This window comes from Hibiscus syriacus, unplaced genomic scaffold, assembly GCF_006381635.1.
Source record: "Hibiscus syriacus cultivar Baekdansim isolate YM2019G1 unplaced genomic scaffold, ASM638163v2 tig00110637_pilon, whole genome shotgun sequence".
NCBI classification, from domain to species: Eukaryota; Viridiplantae; Streptophyta; class Magnoliopsida; order Malvales; family Malvaceae; genus Hibiscus; species Hibiscus syriacus.
Genome location: NW_024062808.1, coordinates 401,115 through 428,419, shown reverse-complemented (window position 1 = coordinate 428,419; position 27,305 = coordinate 401,115). Strand labels below are relative to the sequence as shown.

The window sequence follows — 27,305 nt, the reverse complement described above, 5'->3', positions numbered from 1 at the left end:
TTTTACGAAAAATAAATGATCAGTGGCGACTCCTAATATTTATTTCAAGTTGAAGCCGAATTTCGAGCCCACCCGAAAGGCGGTTGCGACACTAACCATCTGATGTGTCTCGCAGATGGCGTCGTCTCGAGTCCGTCATGTCAAATCAGGGTGGAGGGGCATGTTCATGGTATTTAATTCTTTTATAACTATCATAACACATTCATACTTCGATAACTTAAAATTTTAATAAATTTACCATTGAACTGATGAATTTTCCTTCAGGTTCTCACCACTGCAGCTTATGACAGCCACAAAAATATTGTACTGCTAGCCTTTGAAATAACAGAAAAGATTATTCGAGACAATTTGCCGTACAAAACCGAAACAACCACCTTCACAGATTGTGTGAATTGCCTAATTGCATTCACCACCACCAAGTTCAGCAAAGACATTAGTCGCAATGGAATTGCTTTTCGCTTTTCTTCGATTCTGGGCCATGAAGCTTGCCGAAGGAGATCTCAGCTCCTCATCGACTTCATCTAGCAAGGGGAATAGTGGAAGGCAAGAAAACGGAGAGCCGACGGATAACGAACAAAATAAAGAGGCTTCTCATGGTCCCAGCGCGTCTTGTGACGATTCCGAGAGCCTGAGAACGCAGCATCTTCGTGCTTCTTTGTCCGATGCGAAGTGCCGAGCTTCCGTTCAGCTTTTATTGGTTCAGGCCTCGATTGAAATTTATAACATGTTTCGGACTCGCCTTTCGGCTAAGAACATCTTAGTCCTCTTTGATGCAATGCACGATGCAGCGGTCCGTGCTCACGCGATCAACAATGATACCGCATTACGTACCAAGCTCCAAGAGTTTGTCGGATGACACAGATGCAAGATCCCCCGTTGCTGCGTCTCGAGAACGAGTCGTATTAATTTTGCCTTACGTTCTTGCATAATCTGATAACGGATAGGCCTACAAGTTTCGAGGAGGATCGAGTAGAGTCTCATCTCGTCGATCTTTGTGGGGAGGTGTTACGGTTTTATACCGAAACCGCAAGCTCCGAACACATTTCCGACGCATCTCCCGACTGCCAACAAATGCAGTGGTTGATCGTCATTATTTTCAAGTCATTCGTCATCAAGATGTTCTAAATCAACCATTAGTTTTCACAAAAATCATCTCCATAATTCTTTTCTTTCCCCTCCAACAACTGTCCATGCAAAAAAAATTAAAAATGATTATTTTCATCTATACCAGCAACCACAAGCAATGTTCCTATCGTAACAGATTTAAGAAAACATCAACATTAGTAGAAATTGAAAGAGTCGTTGTTTAATAACGGAAAATGTTGGTCAAATGATCAAATTATGATATTTTTTAAATTAAAGGGCCACATTGAAAGAAAAAAATAGTATGAGGGCCTTATTGGTTTCTTTCAAGTACAGGGCTTCTCGTCCCCTTTTCCAATAATATTTTATTTTTGAGTGAATTATATATTTAGTATCTCAACAATTACTTTTATTCTATTTTGATCATCCAACTATATTTAAAAAAATGAGTATAATCTAATAATTCGTCGATTAATATATAACAAGTTATCAAAAACCATGGATTTATTTGTAATTGATTACACTTACTTTTTAGATTTCAACACGTACTGTGAATTATGAGAAGTTCTACCGTGCGACAACTTTAATATATGGTTAAAGAAATGTACTACTGGTTTTGTTATTATTTTTTTAACAAAATCGATAAAAAAAATTACCTAAAACATTATTATTTCTACCTAAAACATTAATATTTTTTTAACATTTCTGGTAAAGTGTCCAATAATAACAAAACCGGTAGCGCTTTATCGGATATGTTAACAAAACCGATAAAGCGCCCAATAATAACAAAACCGGTAGAAATAATAATGTTTCCGGTAATTTTTACTGGTTTTGTTAAAAAATAATAACAAAACCGATAGCCATTTCTTTAGCCGTGTATTAAGGCTGTCGCATGTGAGATTTTCTCGAGAATTATTGCAAATTAAATTAGAGAGGATCAACTTCTCTACTTTATTAGAGAAAGGATGACATTCAAAATTAGATTTAGACCGTATATATGTTTTGTCAAAATGCGATTACGATTTCCGGTAAAAGATTAACATCTAATCAGAGTGGCGCAGTGGAAGCGTGGTGGGCCCATAATCCATAGGTCCCAGGATCGAAACCTAGCTCTGATAATTTTAGATAAATTGAATGTTAAGGATTTATTTGAGTGTAATGAAAATGTATGGACTTAAATAAGGTTGTAAAATTTAGGGGGGGCTTCAAATATTTTGGCCAACGAATAACTTGCAGAGGAGAATACCAGCTGGAGGGAGGACATTGTCCACAAGTAAGAAGATAGCCATTTTAGGCACTCAATTTGATAAGCCACTGTCAGATCATCAGCTGGTACCAAGGATCCGGTAAACTATATAAACCCGAGGAATATATATCTTCTACCCGACTTGAGGAGTGCATGGATGATTATCAAGCAAGTTAATGGATCATGAGTTGGATAATGTTTATTAAAATTTGTTAAGTTTGTTTAAATTTTATTTGACTCGTGCTCATTAAGTTCGATGTTCGTTGCTCGTCTCATTGCTCGTTAAGCTCACCAAAACTTTTACCTTATTTTATTAACTATATTACTAATACTATATAGAGCTTAACATAAACATAAATTAATAAACTTAACCAAAAAATTATCAAGAGTGTATGAAGTAATTTCAAAGTCTAAACTCAAAATATAAAAAATAAACAAGCTAGCCGTGAACTTATCGACCGAGTTAGACTTTGCTCAACTTAACTCATTAAAATCTCGAATCGAGACAACCCGAATGGAATTTTTATCGAGTTTTGACTGAATCGAATTCAAACTAGTCACGAGTTGTTCCAAGCACCCCGAGAGAAGCGTGCATAAATATATAAACAATTAATCAATTATAACCCGCAAATCATTTTTATATATTATTCATCAAACAATTAATCAATTATAACCCGCAAATCATTTTTATATATTAATCAGCAAACAATTAATTTAGGGTATATAGAGATGGGCATGAGTCGGATTAGATCGGGTTTTCGATCAATTCAATCTGACACGATAATTAATTTCCTTCCATCCAATCCGAACCTAACCAAAAAATTATGCACCCTCCATCCAACTTGAACTCGATCACCTTTTTGAGATAAAATTTAAACCGACTTGAAATATATATTTATAAAAAATATTACTTTTATTTAATAAAAAATTGAAAAATACATAGGGGTCTTATTACAATTGTCCCCAAATATATAAGGTAAAATTATAAATTTTTGGGTTTGGTCTGATATTTTTCACATAAACCAGAATAATAAAATCTATAAAAAAATCCCGATCCAACCTAATCCGAACCCAATTTTTTAAAAGAAAATTTAACCCGAGAGATCGGGTCGGGTCAGAACCCATCGGGTTCAGGCCCCATGCTCATCCCTAGGTATACATCGTTCATTCGATCTAACATAAATATATAATTTTTTTATTTAGTAAAATAAGTATCTAATTAAAAATTATAAAAAGATATACTATAACAATTATCTTTTTATTTATAGAAGGAATTTTCCCAATCAAGTCAGGTCAAAGATCTTTTACCCTAAATCTAAATCAGATATAAACTCACCCTTTATAAAATTTGACTCAACCCAATACAAATCTATATTTAAATAAAAATTTAACCCGATCAAATTCGACCTCACCGTTTGCTATAGTACATGTGGAACTCTTTATGATGAAATGACGAGTTTTATAAAATATGTTAAAAAACAAAAATCATTATAAGATCCAAAAGAAAATTATATAAAACTTGTGATTCCACGCATATTATAACAAAATGGCTTAATTCTCAAACATTTCATTTTTAATTTTTTTCTTCTAAATTATTTAGTCAACGAAATCGTGTTTGAACACTTGAATAATTGTAAAGAAATATAATTAGTATAGTGATAATTACGGATGTCAGAATTGGATCGGATCATTTGGTTGAATTAGTTAAATCAGTGAAGTAAATATTATGTATGTTGTTAAAAAAAAATCAAGAGTTAACTACTTTAAATACCACTCTAATTTTGCCATCCTGTCATTAAATTGTTAACAGGATGTTGACATGGCATCTACTCACCGTAACAATGATGACATAGATTGTTTCATTAAGACGACGCAGTTTTTATAAGGACTATTCTTATTTTCTAAACGACGTAGTTTTGTGAATGACTTTTATTATTCCCAAAATCCATTAAAGTATTCATTAATATGTTTTTATTCCCAAAACAAAACAAAACCTATCCCAGCCAAACCCCAAAACTCTTTAGATGAATAAACGATTCATGTGAAAAAAAATTGTCTGCCATTTGATTTTCACTGAAAAAACAAAATGGAGAAACGATTCCAGTGATCCAAAAGAATGACGAGCAAGAAATATGGTAAGGATTTTGAAAAAAATGAAAGGTATTTTTTTGTTCGAAATATTTTAGGGTTTTATATGAAAAAGATTTTTTTTGTTTGTTTCGAAATATAACATATGTGGGATCTGAAAAAACTTATTTCATTTGTTGTTTTGTTTGGGTAATAATCTACCTAAAATAGGATTTTGTTTCGAAATATTATTGGTTGCATGCTTAATGGGTTTTTTTTTTTGGTGATTTGTGATGAGATAGAGTTTTCATTTGTTGTTTTTGATATGTTCTTTTCGACTTATGATTGTTGTTGCATATGACTATTTTTATATATATTGTGATTGTTGCTGTTGAATAGGATACACATGTTATTGTAAAGTTGTCATTAATGGCGGTCCAAGTTTTGTTTTTCTTACATATGAATGATGACCCATCTACTGGTTTTTAGTCTCTGGAAAAATAATTCTAAAAGTTGGGTAAAGGGACTAACATGGTGGTTTTATGGTAAATTCTTCTAGATTTAAGGAGTTATTTTATGCTTTAAGGACTTATTTTTTATGATTTTTTTACAGGTTTTGAATCTGAATATTTTACAATTGTCATGCACCATGGTGGTTTTATGGTAAATTCTCCTAGTTTTAAGTACACTGGCAAGCATGTAAGTTTTTTTATGTGTGTCATGTGGAAAGTATGTCAATGCTTGAGATTTATGATATGGTCGATGAGTTAGGTTATTTTGGTATGTAGAAACTGTTTTGGAAAGAACCTCAGGGATATTAACTGTTAAGCCATTAAGAACATATTATGATATTATTAACATGTTAGAACATATGTCCATAAATAGACAAATTCATTTGTACTTGAAAGAAAATCAAGAAAACTTTAAGATAGAAAACAATGAAACCATTGTGAATACAACAACTAAAACTCATGAAACTATTGTAATTGAAACTCATGAAACTATTGTAATTGAAACTCATGAAACATTTAGGACTGAGTTACACTCTGAAGAAGATACAAAATATCTAACTGATGAAAGTGATTCTTCTGATAGTGGGTTTGAGTATAGTGAAAATGAAGTGAGTGATGAAGACAAGTATGTACATGAGGTACACGTGGGAGTAGACTTTGAAAGAGAAATTAATGGGTTACACAGTAGAGATGTGGGCGAGGTTGATGTGTCTTCGAATGATGAAGATGGAACTGATGGAATAGAGTCATTACATAGTGAAAAGAATATGAGTCTGACTCAGATGGTCAAGGAAACCATAGATGTCCTAAGTTTAACGTTGAAACTGATATGGAAAACTCACAGTTTAAAGTTGGGATGATTTTTAGTTATAAGTTGAAGTTGAAAGAGGATGTCAGGCAGTATGAGATTAAGAATAGGGTTGGTATTAAATTCAAAAAAACTGACAGTGTAAGGGTGCATGTTGTTTGCAAAGAAGAGTGTCCATGGTATATTTGGGCATCAAGGGTTGATCGAAAAGATGAGACGAACGCCTCATGGAAGACTAAGTCTTATGTAGGAGAACATAATTGTTTTATGGGTTTTTAAAAAAACAACCTATAAGTGGATAGCTAAAATATATCTTAAAATTTTAGGGTTGATTCTAAGTACCCGATTAGAACTTTAAGACAAGATGTGTTAGAAGATCATGTCTACAAAGTTCCATTGAGTAAATGTTTGAGAGCCAAGCACTTAGCTCTTGATATGATCCTTGAGAGTCACAAGGGTCAATACTCAAATATATATGTTATCTTGGTGAAATTAGAGCTTATAATCCTAGTAGCACAACCATTCTAAAACTGAACAATAGGGTCTTTGAGAGAATGTACATATGTTTACAAGCATGCAAATAAGGTTTCAAATGCTGTAGACCTATAATTAGCATTTATGGTTGTCACCTTAAAGGTTATTATGGATGTATTTTTTTGGTTGCTATTGGTATTGATGATGATAATGACAACATATACCCAATTGCTTATGTTGTTTTTGAGAATGAAAATGAATCATCTAGGTCTTAGTTTTTTTACTGTTGGCAAATGATTTGGAGATTGCATACAACCATAATATCACATTTATGTCAGACAAGCATAAGGTAATTATGATTTACCTTCCTATTTTGAATAATGTTACTAATACTCGGTTTACTTTATATTTTGAATAATTTTACTAATACTAGTTTGTTTATTGTTTTTTAGGGACTGGTTGAGGCAATGCTAAATGTTTTACCTAATGTTTAGCATAAGACTTGTGTGAGACACTTGTACTCCAACTTTAAGAATAATGCTCAATTCAAAGGGAATAACTTAAAGAATGCATTGTGGAAGGCAATTTGAGCAACATACAAAAAAGAGTTTGAAGATGCAATGGATGAACTCAAAGCATTATCAAAACCAACCTTTGATTGGTTGAATTTGTCAGAGTGCTTTAACAAGGTAAGTTGATTGAAATTATTACCTTGTTTGTTTTCATCTTATGGATACTAAGTGTCAATTTTTTTTATGTTACAAGATGATATTAGAAGCCCGAGATAAGTCAATTATAAATCTAATGGAGATTATCAGGGCCAAGATAATGAAAAAAATTGTTATGAAAAAAAGAAGCTGCAGACAAGTACACTGGAAGTTTGTGTCCAGGAATTCAAAAAAAGTTGAACTTGCCATTCAACAGTCCACGAGGTATTGTTATTTTAGATATTGCACATTTTGTTTTATAATTTTTTGTACTCTTACTAATTCTTGCTTGATTATTGTGTGTAAGTGTTGGCCTACCCACGCTGGAGGTCAAAAGTACCAAATGTCTTTTGGACCAACCAACCATCATACTGTTGATTTGAAAAATCATTTTTGCTCATGTAGAAAGTGGGATCTCACTGGTTTGTACCAATCCAATTTATGTTCTATTTTCATTCTCATTAACTTTATTATTTTAACAACTTATATTTCTTTCATTGATAGGAATCTCATGCATACATGTTATTTCTGTAATGGTGTTCAATAATCGAAGGCCTGAGGGCCTAATCAATGGCTAACTGACACTACTTGTGAGCCAGTTACTACACCAACAATTAGAAGGTCACTGGGAAGGCCTAAGAAAAATAAGAGAAAGAAAGAAAATGAAACCACAAAGTCTCGTACTACAATTACTAAGAAATGACTGAGAATGTATTTTTCCAAGTGTGGTCAAGTAAGACACAACCAAAGGACATGCAAAGGGATAGCTGGAGACAACATGCCACCTCAGTGGCTTAATTTCAACACATCAAGACAACCAACCAAATAATTGTTGAATTTAGACACAACATGACAAAATTACAAATATACATTTCTCATTTTATTTTTCTTTTTTAACATTATATCATAATTATATTTCTCATTTTCATACACGTGTGAATATAGGTTAGGAGAAGAACTACATCAATGACCACAACATCATCATGGGCTACAACATCAGAAGCACCATCCTCACAAGCTGCAACATCATATGCTAGTACATTTGTTTTTGTCCCTACTCCAGGCCGTGCAGCTTATCCAACCAACGAACAAACATAAAATGTAATGACAGTTAGATGGATGTCAACCAATCAACTACGATTATAATTGAATGATATTTATTATGTTTACCATTCATGTTAGCTTATATTATTCACTGTCATGGTGCCATTTTACATCCATTACCTGCATACTATAAATGCACTTAAAGTACAAATATATATATATATATATAATATATATATATATATATATATATATATATATATATATATATATATATATATATATATATTTGTCAATTTCACATAAATCAAAAGGTGACATTTAACATTCATTATATCATTCACAAAAAATGTTACACATGCATCTAAACTCTAAACCAAATACAACCCATTAATCCTCAAATTTCACCCTTAAATTTATATCCCATTATAAACCAAAAGTACAATCGGCATCAACCCAATCTAAATTTTCATCACCATTGTAACATTAATGGTTTAACTACCATACCAATACAAACCATAAAACAAAAGTAACAACCTACTTGGATTAAATTCCTTTAATGAAAAAGTTCATGTAATCACTATTACAATAAGTAGATGCTTTGTCAACGTCCTGTTAATAGTTTAATGGCGAAATGACAAAATTAGAATTAAACATTAACATTAGTGTTAAAATTTAAAACGTTAATGATATTTTCGAACCCGCGCTCAAAGGTGAGTGACATTTGAAGTAGTTAACCCAAAAATCAAAATAGGATGAAAACGGATAATTTGATTGATTGAATCAATTTTTTATTTTTTTTAAAAGTATTAAATTTTCATCTCATCGAATCAAAAATAGAAAAATAAAAAGTGAAACTCGATGAATCACAAAGTGAAAGGGGCACAATTAGGTAAATAATACAGACAGAACAATTAATTAATAAAATAAAGCATCTTATTGTAATGTGTTCTTTCTTTACCAAATAAATAAATAAAGCATCTTCAAATTTATGTTAGAATCTCAGTCATTTGTTACCGTGCACATAAAACTCTTCACGTGAATATGAAAAATTCAATAAAATATATTAAAAAAAAATTTTGCCATATAAAACATATCAAAATTGTATAAAACTCGTCACCTTTACTTGACGAGTTTTACATACACAATACTAAATGACATAAATCTCAAAATAAAATGCGCCCACAGATACACACATATATAAACAAACTCACATCACTGTATTTAAGGGTGAACAAAACTCGACTCGAAAAATCGATTATTTCGACTCGAATTAATCTGAATTGTAATTTCATAAACTCGACTAAAAAAATCAAGTTCAAACCGAATTGTAATATACAATTTGAATAACTCAAAATTTTTAGTAAATAGTAGAATGATTTTCAAGTTTAATTCGAATCCCTCGACTCTGAATTATATATATATATATATCACATATGAAAAATATGAAGAAATACACTTGTATTGTATATGCTTATAAAAATCATTTAAATTGGAATTAAATAATATCATAATATTATAAATATTTATAATTAAACTTAAACAGAAACTCAAAAATTAAACTCAACTCCACTCGAAAAAATTTCAAGTCAACTTCGAGTTTAAAATAGGATTCGTCAACTCGAATAACTTAAAATTTTTTAACTCGACTCGATCGAACGCTCACCCCTGACTATATCAAATGATAATTTATAAATATAAAGTTTAGTAAAAAAAATATGTGACTTAAAGCTAGAGAAGGGCATAAGATAGGAAAGTTAATTTTTCGCCACGACCCAATCCAACCTGTCTTCGATAATGTTTCACTTACCTCGAATTCTGAGATGAAACAAACCCTTAACCCAACCCATCCCATTTTTTTATTCGATAAGATAAAAAATAATTAAAATATATGGATAAATGAGAATTATAATAAGTATCTCTATATATAGGGATTACAATAATTAACCTAACTCGGATAAATTTTTTTTACCGTAAACCTTAATCTGTTTCGACTCCTCTCCTTCACCAAACTCACCATGCTCCTAAACCCAAATTACAAAAAGAATACAACACTACAGTCTAAACCTGTCAGGTTCAACTAATTTAACCATTACTGGTTACTACTTGTAGCCAATCCACCAAAGAGCATGAACAAAAATACCCTAGAATTTAACCTTAACATCATGAATAAAGAGTTAGTTTCCCCTAAATATATGTGTTGGCCAAACAGTTATAAAATCCAGTAATTCCCAGTCGAAACATCAAAGACCCTACTGTAATCTCAATGCACGGTAATACAATGAACAAACAATGCCCTTCCATGTCCACACATTGAACATGATTGTTTGTTTTTTGTTTCGGGTATACCATTACAAAAAAATTAGTATTACTACATTCAGACAGGAGAAGCTACCACTTACCTTTCTGATTCTCTAAATTTCATTTTTGTTCCGAGTCATGAAGGTTGCACCGATGAACAACGAAGATTGTGTAATCCGGAGGGGGTCATGTTCTTTTCAATAGGTATCCCAAAATGATGCCAATCAAGCCGACAAGAAATATATAAACGAAGGGAATACCACCCTGATTTCTTTTGGCTTCGCGTCTCAGGAGTCCCTGCAAATCGAATTTCAATGCGAGACACCATAAAACAATTAGCATAATGGCATCGTTGTCTATATTATTATTCCTTATTTTATTATGCCATGTCCTTTTAACTTGTCATTCTTGGTTTCAATAAAAAAGACAATGATATGCTATTGACGACAGGATAATGCCCGCAGATGATTTTATTTTTGCTAAGGTTGCGGAATGAATGGAGATGCACTTAAGAAACTATTGTATTAACAATTGGTCCTTAATTCCATTAACCTTTTGTTACTAGTTGAGGACCCCGAAGATTTAATTCCAAAGTGAACTGCTAGAAACTCTTAGAAAGTAGGGAACAACTTACCAGTTCTTGCTGAAGCTTGTTATTCTGCTGAATGGCAGAGTTCTTCTCCTCGGTTAGCTTGGAAATGACAGACCTTACCTGCAATTAAATTATTTTTCAGAATAAAAATGCAACAAAAAACATAAATGTTTTTTAAGGCCTTTTTCTTTTCCTCTCAGAAATTAGTAAATTTTTAGAATAACTTCAGTGATAGAGGAAAAAGGAGCATCACCACTGTTAGTTATCCACCCTTTCGAGGCTTTTCGGTCTTCAGAGATGATAATTCTTTTCAAACATTTCAATTACATTATTATCATATCAAATCATGAAAAAGATACACCCACATGAGCGTAATGGTAAAAGATATAGCATTGATGACTTCACAAGGGGATAATGCCGCAATTGAACCAAGCCATGTTACATCCATACATTTTTCTCACACCAAATGCATTAGTGTATCCATCTTCGGATCCAATACCAAAATGCTGGGGGTGTGATGAGAAGAGATTTTTTTTAGAAATCTAGGAGAAGTTCTGGTTAATTACCACCAGCAGAGAAAAAAACAAGTACAAGATTATATCCAATTCAAGTGCTTTAGAAAAAACAAGTACAAAAGTTCAAACAATGTGAATTCCATGTAGTTTAAACAAGAAAAGAAACATCTTTAACGCAACAAAGGTATATTCAAATTGTTCTCTTCAAACCAAGTATGTATAGCCTGAAAATACAGATTGATACATCAAAATCTCATGCTAAAAAGTGTGGAGGTTTGAGTCCTCTTCCAGGTATAATATTGAGAAAGTTAATTGCTAAGTTGGTATTTTTCATTAAAAATCTTGACTAAATGACACTCAATCTCGAAACAAGATACTGACAAATAAAAAAATTTGAACTTGAAAAGCAGATATCCCTCCAAGTGAAAAGAAATGAAACCCATAGTTATTACAGAATGATGATAAACTACCATGTAAATAAACACTCAAAATCGATAAGGTCAGCTGAATCATGCTTGATGACAGGTGATATAGAGAATAGACAATTTTCCATAAAATTTCCATCCAAAGATAAATAATGAAAGAATGATTACCAGTATATCAATGCATCCTTCAACTTATAACTCGAAAAACTTATCATGTGACATTCCTAAATTATGCCAATTAAATGAAAAAAGTCAACCACATGCAACTACAGAAATCTACTATCATGACTACCATTCACTTCATTGGCTTAGATGGAACCTGTCAACATTCCTTTTAAGTAACCATAAAATTCCAAACCAGACTAAAAGTGCAAATAAAAGTGTAAGACATAAAGAGAGAAGTTACATCGGATGACTTGTATTGACGTTCATGCCGCTCAACATGAGCTCTTGACACCTGCAGGCCAAATCATACAACCAAAACACAAGTCATTAATATTTGAAAAGAACGCATTGATCAACACCAAAAACCTAATCAATATCAAACAAATCCAAGCAATACTCACGTATGAAAGTTCTGCCACATTCAAGCTACCATTGTCCGACACTGAACCCCTAGGTGAAGAGCCTTCCTCGGATCCTTCTCGAACAGGGGATGGAGGCCGTTGAGGTGCAACATAAACAACCCTCAACTTGCACTTTTCAACATGATGCTCGGATTCCTTATTGAACTAACAAATGCAAAAGCAAACATTAGCCAAAAAAAAAAACCTCCAATTGTCAAATCAACTTCAGTAGAGTTCCTATAGATACCATCTCTGGAGTAAAATCCGCTCCAGGACTAGCAACCACACTCTGAAGTAAAAACTTGTCTTTGCATTGCATATCAGGAGGTGCTTCCTTTTGAGCTTGCATTGTAACTGATTCAATAAATAGATCAATTAATTACAACGATAAGTACTTATAGTGTACAACTAAAACAAATGATTGCAACAAAATTAACACCACAAAAGAGGAAAATAAAGAAAATAAACTACTAAAATTCAACATCAACCGTGATCAGCTAAAATAATGATCTATAAGTTCAAATTTGTGCAAGAGAGAGACCAGTAATGTTGACCGTAGACCTAGGCAGCAAAACTCCAGTATTTGGCCTCACACAGTACTTCTTTGGATTTGTCGTTTTGACCTGCAAAAATGAGAACACACACACAACACACACAAAATATAGAATCAAAGCCTTCTTATGTTAGCACAAAATCCAAAATAATTTTGAGAATTTACAATCACCTTAAAAGCCACATAATTATCGGTCTTGTTGGACAAGTTCAGGGAACACGAGATCTGCGTTCTCAATTCAACTAATTCAGAAACAAGAAACGTTTGAGGATTAGAAAGCAGTTCAATTAAGTCGAAAACTTAAAACCATTAGAGATACGGATCTGAAGAGCAAAGCGGAACTTTTAAGATGCTTACAGGGGAACTGGAGCTCTTGAGGCTCGATGCTGAGAAGTTCTCCGGTGCTCATCGCGATCGGATCCGTAGGAGGAACGCTGGAGAAATTAGCGGCTTACAGGTTCCGGCGAGGTTTCCGGTGAACGGTGCTGGATGGTGGAGCAAAAAAAGGAAGAACGTGGGACAGTGATGTTTGTTGGTTGGTTGGTGGGTTCCCATTTTTCCTATTTTACAGTCATGTGGTTCGAAATAAGGTATAATTGTCTTTTAACCCTTCCAATTGAAAACGATTGGATTTTAAGCGGCAGTGGTAAGTGTATTTCTGGAAGTTTCTTAAAAGATGAGCTGAACGGAATAGAGATTTATCATTTATGACTTAAAAATAAAAAAAAGGATAAATTACGCGTCTAGCTTTTAAACTATCAGTTTTTGTTGGTTTTAGTATCTTATATTTTAAATATTTTTAAAATTATATCTAAAGTTTAGTTTTTGTTTCATTTTAGTACATACCTTTAAAAACTTTAGTTTTGTTTTATTTTAGTATCTCATTCAAAATTTAATGTTAAGTTTTGAATATTAGAATTTTAGAAATAAAAAACCTTCAAATTCAAATTCGAAAATTCTATTTATTTATTCTAATATTTTATTCTAAATCTAAACTATCTATTTTTTTTATTTTATATACATATCTATATTTTACATCTATCTTCAATTAATACTTTAGGAAATCCCATATAGATTATGACATGAATTAGATCGATTCTTTTTTGAATCTCTATACGTGTAATTCCCTCGACACATCATCTACATCCGAAAAGTCATATGCTTGGGAAGAAGCTTGTACAATTTGGGAAGGGGTTTTGACTGATTGATCAAAAAGAAGAATCTACTTCAACCGATGTGCCCTTAGGCACATCCATACATAACATAGAAATCACACTTAGAAGGGGTGGACAATTAGCTAGAGCAGTGGGTGTTGTAGCAAAATTGATTGCAAAGAGGGGAAATTGAAACTTTAAGTACTAAAACAGATCAAAACTAGCAGTTTAGGTATTAAATGAGTTAAGTTTATAATGAGGGTACTAAAAATGAAATAAAAACTAAACATTGGGTATGGTTTTGAAAAAAATAGTTTAGGTATTAAAATTAAACAAAATTAATAGTTTAGGTATCAAATGTGTTTACGCAATAAAAAAAATCCTCTTAAGTTACTTTGTTGAGTCGTTCAATTATTAAAAATTACAAATGGTCATTTGACTTTTCATATGTTCAAAACTTACTATTTTTGTTAAAAAATTGACGATAGTCTGAACATGACGTTAACATGCTGCTTAGGATTTGATAAAATATGATCTCATAATCTCAAACGACTACATATCTCAATCAACAAGTTAACGTCCAACTCAAATGACTGTTAATTTTTAACGAAAAAGCACAATTTTAGAACAAATGAATAGTTAGATGTCCATTGTGTAACTTCTAATAGTCAATTGACTCAATAAAGTAACTCCCTATCGAGAACCATTTTGTAACTTTTAATAGGAAGTGACTCAATCAAGCAAATCATATAGTCGGGAGACCATTTTGTGCAATTTTTCCTAAAAAATTGTAATAACACCTCGGATATAAGGTTAATTTACTTTTGAGCCTCTGGTTTTATCTTTAACTTTCAATTTGGTCCTTGATTTTTTTGTTTGAATTCCAATCTGGTTCTTGACTTTTTTATGCATTCTGGCTCTGAGTTTCACTTTAGTACGCAATTTAGTCCGATTATATCTAAAAATTATATACATATAGCAATAAATTTTTATATTCATACTACGATAATAATATATAAACATGATACAAATGCATGAGTGGTGATATCTATTACTTGTCAACGTGAAAAATCATGTTTTATTTTGTAATTACAGTTTAATTTACTTTTAAATAAATATTATAAATACAAATTATATATGTTGTCTACAATTAAAATAAGAAATGAAATAAAAATATGAATAAAATATTTGTCATAATGTTTTTTTTAAGGGTTGGAACCAACATTAGCTGTTGAACCAATCCCAACTTGCAGCCATGGAGATGAAGAACTTCCACTCACAATATTCATACCCTTTAGTTCACTAAGTTTTGCTAACTTCACCTTACTGTCCGCTTCATCATCTGCATTTTGCAATGAACTACTAAGATCATTGTCAATGGCTGCCTTTTCTTTGGGTTCGATCCTCATCCACGGCTGCCGATACGGGTTCGCGTGGTTCCGCTGTGCGAGATCGAGATTGTTCGGAGGAGGGAGATTAAGATCGAGCTTAAGATCGAGCGATTGATTGGAGTTGTGATCGATCAGGTTCGGATTTTGGTGGAAGTGCTTGGTTTGATGATCTTGAAACCTATGGAACTTGGCCAACGAAGGTGTATCGGGTGAATTCGACGTGACCCAATGACACCTTTTATGTCCTCCCAATGCTTGTCCGGACCAAAAAACCCTGCGACAGATCGAACATTCGTGTACTTTCTGATTCTTTTTCGACGTTGAGTCTGGTGATGGAGTGCATGTTCCTTGATCGAATTGGGAAGTGGATGTCGATTTCGTCGGGAGGATTTCTTCGTGTGTGATTACTTCGTGGTCTTCGTCGACTTGAGCGTTATCGAGATGATTGATCCGGGCCGCGAAGCATCCCTTAACTTTCTTATGGCTAGCTCTATGTCCGCCCAATGCTTGATGTGAATTAAACACTTTCTTGCATGCTTTGCACTCAAATACTCCTCTGGCAAGGCCTTTAGGTTTCTCTATCGGTACCCTACATGCAATACGAGCAACGAAATTCATTGTATTCCTTTTGGTATCCTCTTCTCTACAAGCCGAAGCACAAGACTCCTCCGCCACGGCATCGGTCACGAACGGACCAACCACCGCGTTCGATAACATCATAAGGCAATTAGCAAGATCCTCCTCTTCGCTATTGAAACCACACGTCTCGGCTTTGGACGATCTCTTCCTCTTAGACCAACCGTTGTCGCACCCTCTCGCCACGTCGCCCGACCTGGCCGGAGACGACAGGAGCGATTCGGCGTCATCGGAGCCGCACTTACCGTGCTCAAGGAACGATTTCCATGACGAGAACTCCTTCCCGCAGTTCTCGCAAACCGTACAACTCTTCAAGCGATTAGGGTTTGTCCTCAACGAGTACATCCGCTTGTTGTTATTCCCCGAATTATTCCCTCCGAACTTCTCCTCCCAATCGATCGCGACGTCATAGTCGTCGATGCTCCCGCTCTCGTCGCCGATACCGTGCGCCCTCATGTGCCCGCCGAGCGCCCGCCCACACCCGAACCCCTTCTTGCAAATCTTACAAAAATGCTTAAAGCTCGATCGTTGATCCGTAATAAAAGCCATGAAACCATGAAAATATAACAAAAATGATTGGGTTTTTTTATGACTGATCGAAGAACAATGTTTTGTATACGTTATCGTATAGTTTTAGTAATAGCAATGGCTGGTGGGAGTGAGAGGCTTTTTCTTCGGCCGTCTAGTGGTGGTGCAAGGGTGGCGCCGCCGTTCAATCAATGATTATTATTACAAAAACCAAAGGAGTTCCGATTAACAAGTGAATCATTTTTGTTTTGTTTTGGTTTTTTTTTTGTGGGAGTAAATGAATGGTGAAAACATGTAATAATATATCGAGTAAAAGACTGGTTTGTAACTGTCATAACCTATTCATGTCGCTCTTACAAAGCCAAGCCAAGGAATTCCAACACATGCTTCGCCTTCTATGTCGGTTGGTTTTATCTGTTTTTCTTACATATTTTTCATGTTTTTCTCTATGAAAAAAACAAGGGTAAAGTACGTAAATGGTCCCCGACTATGTGATACTATTTTACTATGTCTCTCGAATATTAAAAGTTACAAAATGATCTTCTAACTATATGAATTTGCTTTGTTGAGTCCCTTGACTATTAAAGTTACAAAATTGTCATCCCGACTATTCATTATATTACAAACTCATCCTTTTCATTAAGAATTTGACGGTAGTCTGAGCTTTACGTTAACTTGCTTACTAGGATATGATAAAATATGATCTTATAATCACTACAGCAAAAATGTTCTACAGCGGCGTTTTTAGAGTAAATGCCACTAACTTTAAACATATAGCGGCGTTTACATTTCAAACGCCACAAAATGGTAACTTTAGCGGCGTTTTTATACAAAACACCGCTATATACTCGTACTTAGTGGCGTTTTTATACAAAACGCAGCGATAGAGCAACACTTTAGTGGCGTTTTTATACAAACGCCACTATAGACTCGTACTTTAGTGGCATTTTTATATAAACAATGCTATAGACTCATACTTTAGCGGCGTTTTTATACAAACATCGCTAAAAACTGGTATTTTAGTGGCGTTTTTAAAAAAATGATGCTATAGACTCGTACTTTAGTGGCGTTTTTATACAAACGCCGCTATAGACTCGTACATTAGTGGCGTTTTTATAAAATTGCCGCTATAAACTCGTCTTTAGTGGCGTTTTTTAAAAACGCGCTAAAAACTCGTACTTTAGTGGCGTTTGTGTTTACAAACGCCGTAATTTTAAACTTGTTAAATCTCACGCCTCTTTAACCTTTTTTCATTTTTCCTCTTCACCTATTTCTCCATTCCCGTCCCCCCTTTCTACAAATAAAAATGTTTCATCTTCTCTCCTCCCTCTCGACTTTAGAAATTGGGCGTCTCGACAAGAAACGAAAACAAAGGAAACCCATAAATTGCAGGCAGCTCATTTTTCAAATCTCTCATTTCGTACAAAACACAAGCAAAGAGGGGGAGAAAGGGTACATCGTTCTAATAGGGTTTTTCAGTGGGGAAAACTAGATTCCAAAAGAAACATTTTCCAGATTAGTTTGTTTCAACCAAACAAAACCATAAATCATTTATGCACGCCCCAGTTCTCGTTCTGAGTAAGCTTCTTTTCTGCTCTCTTGATGTGATTTAATCCCAAATGGGACTAATGATTATATATTCGGTCGATGATTTATTTTTATTAGTTGATTTCGTCAAATTTAAGTATATTTCCCGATGTGAATGTTGTTTTTCTTAATTAATTGCCAAATCAATATAATTTCATAAGGATTGAGTTGCGTTGTTTCGTTTTAGGATATCATTTCTAGGTTTTAACTTTTGAGTTGCCTTTGTGTCGTCATATTACAGTTTCATAGTTTCGTTCTCGAACAATGCTCCTGATCCCGAAAGGGATAGTGCGGTCGTACAGGCTTTCTTTGCCAACATGGAAGCTATTTTTCGAGCTCATCCACTTTGGGCAGGATGCTCTGAGGAAGAGCGGGACAGTGCTGGTGAAGTAAGTCTCCCTATACCCATTTTACTTGCATATGTTTAATGCATTAAATTACTTACCTTTCTTATATTTGGGTAATTTGTTTTTTATTAGTAAAAAGGGAAAAACTTTATCTAGCATTGATGGATTCACATTTTTTTTCTTCCAAATACAGGGATTGGAGAAGTATGTTATGACAAAGTTATTTACCCGTGTTTTTTCTTCACTCAAAGATGATGTAAAGCAGGATGAACAACTTTCTGAGAAGATGGCTCTAGTTCAACAATTCGTTCGGCCTGAGAATTTGGATATTAAGCCAACCTTTCAGAACGAGACAACATGGCTGGTAAATGGTGGAATTTATGTCTCAAATACACACACTCACACACTTATTATTTGCAGTACGGAGTAAACTTAACTTCGGCATACATTGTCTCTTTGAACTATTTCTATTTTTTTATGTTTGGCAATATGTTGTACTGAGGAGTAAGAACCCTTTTAACATGTGCCAGAGTATGCTTTAGATATCTTATGTGCAAATATTGTAATGATATGACATTGGCTGGAAGTAACAAAATATTTACTAGGGTATGGTGTCACGGTTACAGATTAATCATCCTCGTTGTCTTAATTACAAATTAATATACAGTTAACCAATGTCACTAAATTTAACATTTCCTTCATCTTGTCTAAGATCTTTCCCTTAAAAGATATTAAAGTTGGTAGTATATAAATTTTGTGTTTGCTGCAGGCCTATTAGAAATCCCTATGATCCCAATAAAATTGTTGGTGGTTCTTCGAGTGGATCTGCTGTAGTTGTATCTTCAAGGTTATGCCATGTTGCTCTTGGTGTGGATAGTGAAGGTAAAAATTGTCCTTTACTAAAAAAAATGAAAACCATAAAATATTTTTGAATAATGTTACATACAATGTTCTGAAAGAACATATTTAGCATTAAGATAGCTTCATCATAAGTTTGAGTAGATACTATTACCTCCATCAGGGAAGAAGCATGTAGAATTCATCAGGTTTTCAGGTGATACTATTATCACAATATTTGTTTACTTCATTAATACTATAAAAGTACATTAGGACTAAGAGTTCTATCATTCCTATATTTTGAGAAGCTATGCATGAGCATTTTTATGTATCATCCTCTAAGGATTAATGTAATTCATCTATGGATTTTGTGTAGGATCCGTGCGGATGCTTGCATCCCTTTGTGGTGGTGTTGGGTTCAAACCAACTTTTGGGTGCATATCTCATTCAGGGTGAGAACTTATTCAAGTAAAATAATTATATAATTTGTAAACTTTAGATAATATATGAAAGTTCATATGATGTTTCCAGTGTTCTTCCTCTGAACTGGACAGTTGGGACAGTTGGAATACTAGCTGCCACCTTAGAGGATGCATTTATCGTGTAAGTACACTCTCTATCATTCTATAAATCCATTTCCTTTAACTTTTCTATATTACCTTTTAGTTGTTGGACTCTGAACTTTTCTGTTTTCAGTTATGCTGCTATTAATGGAGAACTTTCATCACATAAGCCAACCACTTTTCCTGTAAGTACCAGTTCTGTTTGAACTTACTTTTTTCTTGCTGAATCATAAAGTATTTATATGAGCCATTCTAATTTTGGGCTACTCTTGCCTTTTTTTTCTTTGCACATGGATACTTCCACCCCAAAGTGCATTTTCCACTACTGAGCACAACAAGCCTAATATCAAACTTTAGGCTTGCAAAATATGGAGAGGTGAGTGATGTAATTATGCTCAAATTAACTTAAACTCAGTTTATCATCAATTATGGCTTAAAAAGATGAGGTTTCTAATTCATGACATTCTAATTTTGAACCATTTATTGGCTTAATTAGTGGTTCAACGATTACAGTGATGAAATCAGAATGTGCAGCTCTGCTGCTCTGAACTTGCTTTGTGAGAGTTACAAGTGGAAGGTATTATCAGTGGATGGGATGTGTGAGTAACACTTAGGGTATGTGGAGCTTTCCATGGAAAAGAGTATATAAAGGCCCAAAAAATGAGGTAAATTCTAGCCAACACTTAATTAATTGATTTTATGTAAATTGTAACTTCTAAAATAAATGATTGTTAATGATGTGATAATATGTTGTTTTCAATTCAATCATTTTTATGTTCTCTCAAGAGCTCAAAAGTTTTATCAATTTTGAATAGAAAGCGTTTCAAGAAGTAATAAGCAAGTGTCAACAAAGTATTTTCTAAAGTCGAGTTCTATTAGCAGTCAATAACTCAATATATTTGTTTGTGTGCTTCAACTTAGACATGTTTGGATATAGATATATAGATATGATCTAAGGACCCTCCAAATAAAAAGAAATCTTGGAAAAATTGAACATATCCACGTCATACACTTAAGTGCAGTTCGATTATGGTTCTAACTTATTTTTGAAAAAAAGATTTTATTCAATGAAGCTTGTATGTTTAAATGCTTGGAAGTTTGGATTCTTTACAGGAATATAGATGATGTTGACAAAACAATGGATGAGATGAGAACTGAAATTTGCTAATTCTCAATTTTCATACTGTAGCTGGAAGGTCGTTATCTATTTCAAGTGAAGCATTAAAACGAGCAAGAAGTCTTCTTGGTGAACCAGACTAATGAAGACTAAGTTCTAGTGAATAATATTTTTTTTAATTGAAAGTGAAATAACCTATACTAAATTCTAGAGAACAATGCCAAACTACATTACATTTAATTTTAATGTTTATAAATTTTAATTTATTTTGTTGTTAAAATTTATGGTTGTTGTTTTTTATATAAAGTTACTTGATATTAAATTTAGGTGATGTAGAGCATAAATGAAATATGCAAAATATCAATTACTCTTAGCTAAAGAATGGTAATTAGCGGCGTTTGTTCCAAAAACGCTGCTACAGATATGACCTTTTGCGGCGTTTGTATAAAAAAAGGCCACTATAGATCTGACCTTTTGCGGCATTTGTATTAAAACTGCCGCTATAGATATGACTTTTTGCGGTGTTTGTTCAAAAAATGGTGCTACAGATCTGACCTTTTGCGGCGTTTGTATACAAAACCGCCGCTATAGATATGACCTTTTGCGGCATTTTTTGCTACAGATCTGACCTTTTGTGGCGTTTATATACAAAATCGTCGCTATAGATATGACCTTTTGCGGCGTTTATATACAAAATCGCCGCTATAGATCTGACCTTTTGCGGTGTTTGTTCTAAAAACGCCGCTATAGATCTCAACCTTTTGTGGCGTTTGTATATAAAAACGTCGCTATAGATCTACCCTTTTGCGGCGTTTGTTTCAAAAACGCCGCTATAGATCTTGATTTTTTGCGGCATTTTTATTTTACAAACGCCGCTAACATTAGCGGCGTTGGTTTGGCCGGCGCTTCTTGCGGCGTTTTTACTATCGCCGCGAGTGCTTTTAGCGGCGCTTAAAAATGCCGCTATAGGACTAAAAAAATACCGCTAAAACTCTATTTTGCTGTAGTGAATCTCAAACGATTAACATATCTCGGTCAATATATTAACGTCCAACTCTGACTATCGTTAATTTTTAATAAAAAATGATGAGTTTGGAACATAATGAATAGTCGGGTGACCATTTTCTAACTTTTAATAGTCAAGGGACTCAACAAAAGAACTCGTTATAGTCCTTTTACGTTAAAAATTAACGGTCGCCTGAGTTGGACGTCAACATATTGACTGAAATATGTTAATCTTTTAAGATTATGAGATCATATTTTATCATATCTCAATCAATAGGTCAACGCACAACTCAAACTGCCATAAATTTTTTTAACGAAAAAAGACGAATTTGGAACATAATAAATAGTCGAGTGACCATGTTGTAACTTTTAATAGTCGGAGACTCAACAAAACAACTCGCTATAGTCAAAGGATCATTTTGTAAGTTTTAAGAGTCAAGTTGGAGGATATACTTTACCCAAAAACAATTATTACAATCATATCCCGACTTTGTCCAAACTCATGAACTGATTATTAATATTTATCCAATGATCTACTTGTAAATTTGCTAATAATAAAGTGTAATGTGATCACATGTAATTTAACCTAATATTTTATGTAGATAATGCAATTAATTTATCTATTCAAAATGTATTTTAAGAATTTACTAAATTATTACTCTGAAAACATAATTTGAAAAAGTAATATATATTCTAAATATTCTCAATTATTTGATAAAAAAAAGGTTCAGTCATCATGATGCAATCATTGGTGTTTAAACCTATGACTAGGGGTTTATTCAATTCAGTTTTTTATTAAAATAGAACCGAACCGCAATAAACGGTTTTTTAAAATTTAAACCGAAACCGAATGGTTAAAAAATCGAAATATTTGAAACCAATTTTTCGGCTCAATTCAGATCGGTACTGCGGTTTTTCATAAACCGAAAGATTTAGGGTTTTTTTGTGTTTACTTTAATTGGACATTTGGGCTTACCGCTTAGGGTAATTGGTTGGACTGACCCAAATTGTTTATTCGGTTCAATATGGAACAAATGAGTTCCATATATAAAACCCAAACCGAATTAAAAAATTTGAATGTTTAAACCAACCCGAAATTGAACCATATAAGGTTAATCCGAATTGAACCGTTTCACTCAGTTCATGTTGGTTTTTCGATTTTATCGGTTTCGTTGCTCAGCCCTATTTATGACCTCAAAGAACAACAACAATTATTTTAACCATTAAGATAAGTTGATTTATGGTTCGACTTGTGAAAAGTTATACCATAAATACGAGGATTAATAATATATCTAGTTTTTCTATATCATATCATCAATAACCTTTGATATATATAGTCATTCAATTAATCGGTCGGTCCTAATAAATAGGTCAAATATAACATAAAATTTAGTCATTTTCAATAGATGATACATCTTTGATTTTATCATATTCGTCTTAATCTCTTTGTTCGATTCATCGGATTAGATTCTCTAAATCTCTCTCAAAAAGTAAAAATCACCTTAAAATGTTGGGTAGTTCTTTTGTACGACAGCCTTAATATACGACTAAGGAAAGGTCCTACAATAAATGTTAATATTTTTTTAACATTTCTAGTAAAGCACTACCTAAAACAATATTTTTTTTACCGGAAATGTTAATTTCGCTACCTATCCGATATCAAAAAAAATATTTTAGGTAGAGCCCAATATTAACATTTCTGATAAAAAAATAATGTTTTAGGTAGCGCTTTACTGGAAATGTTAAATATTTTAGGTAGCACCCAATATTAACATTTTCAGTAAAAAAAATAATGTTTTAAGTAACACTTTACCATAAATATTAAGAAAATATTAACATTTCCAATAACGTCTTTCCTTAGTTGTATGTTAAGGTTGTCGTACCTTAGACATCCCTAAAATATTTTAACATTTCCAGATACGATTTTAATCGTTGGATTGAACCCTTGGTCTTTGTGAAGCCTAAACCGTACTCATTTGTAACAAAAATTAACTGAATGATTGGATTGTAATTTTCTAAAATACGATAATTAAGCGTGACTAATCATTTCCTCATGAAAATTTAAATTTAGAGGATCCGAATGTTATACGAAATTACCAAAGTGATTAACAAAATAAGTAGTGATTTAAGTTTTATGAAATAATAATAATTAAATTAAAATAAGTAGAGATTTAAGTTTTATTTCCTTAATTTAAATTAAATATATCAAAATAATAGAATTGCATATCACTAACTAAAACACATAAAATTTTACAAATATATAACCCAAAAAGACTAAGGTCTTGTCTTGGTCTTGTGCTCTGAAACATGGCTTAGTGCTAGAATCTCTTGTTAACTGGAGTAACAATCAGAGACAAAATTCGAAACCTGAGGAAATAATGCAAGTTGTAAGGCCAGTATCGATACTTAGGTTCCAATATTGATATTCAGATGGTAGTATCGATACTGGTGGCAAGTTTCAAATTCTAGTGTACAAAAATTGGTATTGATACTCATAAGAGTATCGATACCCAGGGTAGAGTATTGATACTCCTCATAAGAGTATTGATACTCCCCATAAGAGTGTTGATACTCCCCATAAGAGTATTAATACCATGGCATTTTTCAAAACATCGAAGCCATTTTTGGTAGCGATACTCAGGGTGAGTATCGATACCCAAGGGCCAGTATCGATAGCCTTATTGATTTTTGGGTAATTTTGTTCGTTTGGTTCGGGGGTTCTGGCTTGGGTGTTTTGAGTTTGTATAAACTTCAAGTATCTGATGCAAGTGAAAACAATCAAGTTAACTAATTTCTCACCTAGAAATCAAGCAAGTTAGGACGACATAAGATTGTCATTTGTATGATGCTAGGGAAACAACTAGGACACCTGAGTTACTCTAGCATGTGACAATCGTCCTTTGTTTTTAAATATTCAGATATTGTCTGTTTGGTACGCATCCGATGCACGTAAAATTTTGGATTGTACCAATACAAAATATGATGCACATAAAATTTTAGATTGTACCCTATGCTCAAATAGGTCCAAGATGTGAGCTTTCGATGCATGTAAAATTTTGGACCTCACTCCGACCTCTTGAGGATCCGAGATAGACTAAGGGCTCTAAGTTCTGATGCACGTAAAATTTCGATTCTTACCCCAGAGCTATCATGTTTAGATAGGCTGGTATGTTGTCCGAGATGCATGTAAAATTCCTCTAACCATATCGTTCGTCCTATCTCATGTTTGTTTGTTTACAATGCATGTTTGTGACTATACGTACTAATATGTTCATATAATGGATGCATGTAGTATTGCATAGTTATTTTTGTGACACTGAGCTTGTAAGCTCAGCGTATGGAATGTGCTTCCGTGCGCAGGTCAGTAGAAGACTGTCGAGGAGCCTATCACACAGATACATTCCAGATGAGACGATTCAAAGTACATCTTGAGTATTATTTAGAAGACATGTATTTATGTGGACCTTGTATTTATTTGAGTCATAAATCTATTTTATTTTAAACTCAATGGTTGTATTTTTTATGTATTTGGGAGACTCTCATACTTTTGTAAACTTTAAATATGATTTTGATTATGCTATGGTGAATGTTTTGACGTTATAAACTATAGACACTTGTTTTTGCTCGGGTTGTAATTGTTTTTATGATTTATTACTATTATATTTATATAATATATTTATATTATAATTATATTTTTATTTTTATTTATTTATTTTTTGATGGCACGGTTACACGTCAAGCCCAATTAGCTAACCTTAACCCAACAACCCAATCAAACCCTAGCCCAGTATCCAAACCTAACCCTAATATATCCTAACCCTTCTACTGATGTTACCGTCACCATGGAGGAGAAGAACAACCACATGTGATATTGTGCCGTTCACGTCATTTCTGAGTCGTCATTGTTTCAACCTAACCAAATCAAATTAATCAGTCAAAAATAAAAACAAATATAATAAAATAAAAACAAATATAATAAAATAAAAACAAATCAAATCAAACAAATCCTAAAAAATTTAGGATTTCTCCATCAATCGAACCCATCCCAACTATGAAACCATCACCCCTCTCCCATAACCTCACCAAATAAGAAACCATTATTCAAAAATCAACACGCAACACAAAAACCAGGGAGGGAACCAGAGACACAAAAAAGGAGATAAACTTTTCATTTTTTTTTGTTCTTTGTAATCATAATAGAGGTTCTATAAAATCCTCAAAAAAAATATGTAAAAGAAAAGGAGTTTGTAAGGGATCTCTGTATCTCCCATTTTCAAAAGAAGTAATATAAGTAAAAAAAGTTTCCTTTAATCTCTTTTTTAAGGTTTATTTACTTATTTTCGAGAAAAATAAAAAAAAGGTTTCGTTACCTTGTTGTGTTCGTCGTTGGAGAGAGTGAAGCTTAGGGGTTTTCGAGGCTTTTAAGGTCTTGATTTTGTGTTTTCAACCTTAAATTGGGGTTTTGGGTGTTAGATTGTGAGTTTTGGGTCTATTTGGGGTTTAGTTTAGGTCATCAAACCACCGTGGATGGTGGATGGTGGTTGGCGATGAGGTTACGTGGCGTTTGGTTCACAAGAATCCCTTGGAATTAGGGGGAATTGGAATCCAATTCCACCACTTTCCCATGTTTGGTTCAAGTTTTCAAAGGGAATTAGAATCCCTCATGACTTCAACTTTTCATCAAATGAGGGAAAGTGAATTACATCCATTCTATGATGAAATTCAATTCCCTTGTTGGAGGGAATTGAAATTTGATCATACTACCCTCATCAATCTTTTGGTAACTTATTCATATATTGAATAAAAATATTTTTTTTATTATTTCGGGTCGGGTCGGGTTTCTAATTCATAAATTCGGGTCGAGTCGGGTGAAACTTTATTTTGGTCGGGTCGGTTTTTTAGGTGTGATATTCGGGTCGGGTCGAGTTCGGGTTAAGGGTGAAAAATACTCGACCTGACCCAACCCAAAAAATATATAATTTTACCTTATATATTTAGGAATAATTACAATAATACCCCTATATATATAATTCTTTTCAATTAAGTCACTGTTTTTATTGAATAAAAATATTTTTTTTATTATTTCAGGTCAGGTTTTTAATTCATATATTCGGGTCGGGTAGGGTGAAACTTTATTTTGGTCGAGTTGGGTCTCGGATGGAGGTTCCCTTGTTCTCGGGTCGGGTCGGGTGGACTAAAAACCCGACCCATGGTCATCCCTAATTAGGATGATTTTAACTTATGATA

General features: G+C 33.4%; 2 protein-coding genes across 2 annotated transcripts; both read right to left on the bottom strand.

Moving 5' to 3' along the window:
• Positions 1–10,095: 10,095 nt before the first annotated feature.
• LOC120136760 (vesicle-associated protein 1-2-like) lies at positions 10,096–13,449 on the bottom strand. The gene is made up of 8 exons (XM_039152723.1): positions 13,251–13,449; positions 13,065–13,135; positions 12,882–12,963; positions 12,588–12,694; positions 12,341–12,505; positions 12,181–12,231; positions 10,877–10,954; positions 10,096–10,539 (listed from the first exon to the last, which is right to left on the bottom strand). The coding sequence occupies exons 1-8, from the start codon at positions 13,300–13,302 to the stop codon at positions 10,429–10,431; spliced, it is 717 nt and encodes a 238-aa protein (XP_039008654.1). The 5' UTR covers positions 13,303–13,449; the 3' UTR covers positions 10,096–10,428.
• Positions 13,450–15,192: 1,743 nt separating this feature from the next.
• On the bottom strand, positions 15,193–16,653 carry LOC120136776 (zinc finger protein ZAT9-like). Its single transcript, XM_039152738.1, has one exon. The coding sequence runs from the start codon at positions 16,621–16,623 to the stop codon at positions 15,253–15,255; it is 1,371 nt and encodes a 456-aa protein (XP_039008669.1). The 5' UTR covers positions 16,624–16,653; the 3' UTR covers positions 15,193–15,252.
• Between the last annotated feature and the right edge of the window lie 10,652 nt (positions 16,654–27,305).

What these genes read in the sequence shown, in the direction of transcription:
- LOC120136760 (XM_039152723.1), bottom strand. Translation starts at nt 13,302, where the DNA reads ATGAGCACCGGAGAACTTCTCAGCATCGAGCCTCAAGAGCTCCAGTTC. An exon ending in GTCTACGGTCAACATTACTG is followed by an intron (nt 12,695 to 12,881) that starts GTCTCTCTCTTG and finishes TTATTGAATCAG; the next exon opens with TTACAATGCAAGCTCAAAAG. An exon ending in ACAAGCTTCAGCAAGAACTG is followed by an intron (nt 10,540 to 10,876) that starts GTAAGTTGTTCC and finishes TTCGATTTGCAG; the next exon opens with GGACTCCTGAGACGCGAAGC.
- LOC120136776 (XM_039152738.1), bottom strand. Translation starts at nt 16,623, where the DNA reads ATGGCTTTTATTACGGATCAACGATCGAGCTTTAAGCATTTTTGTAAG.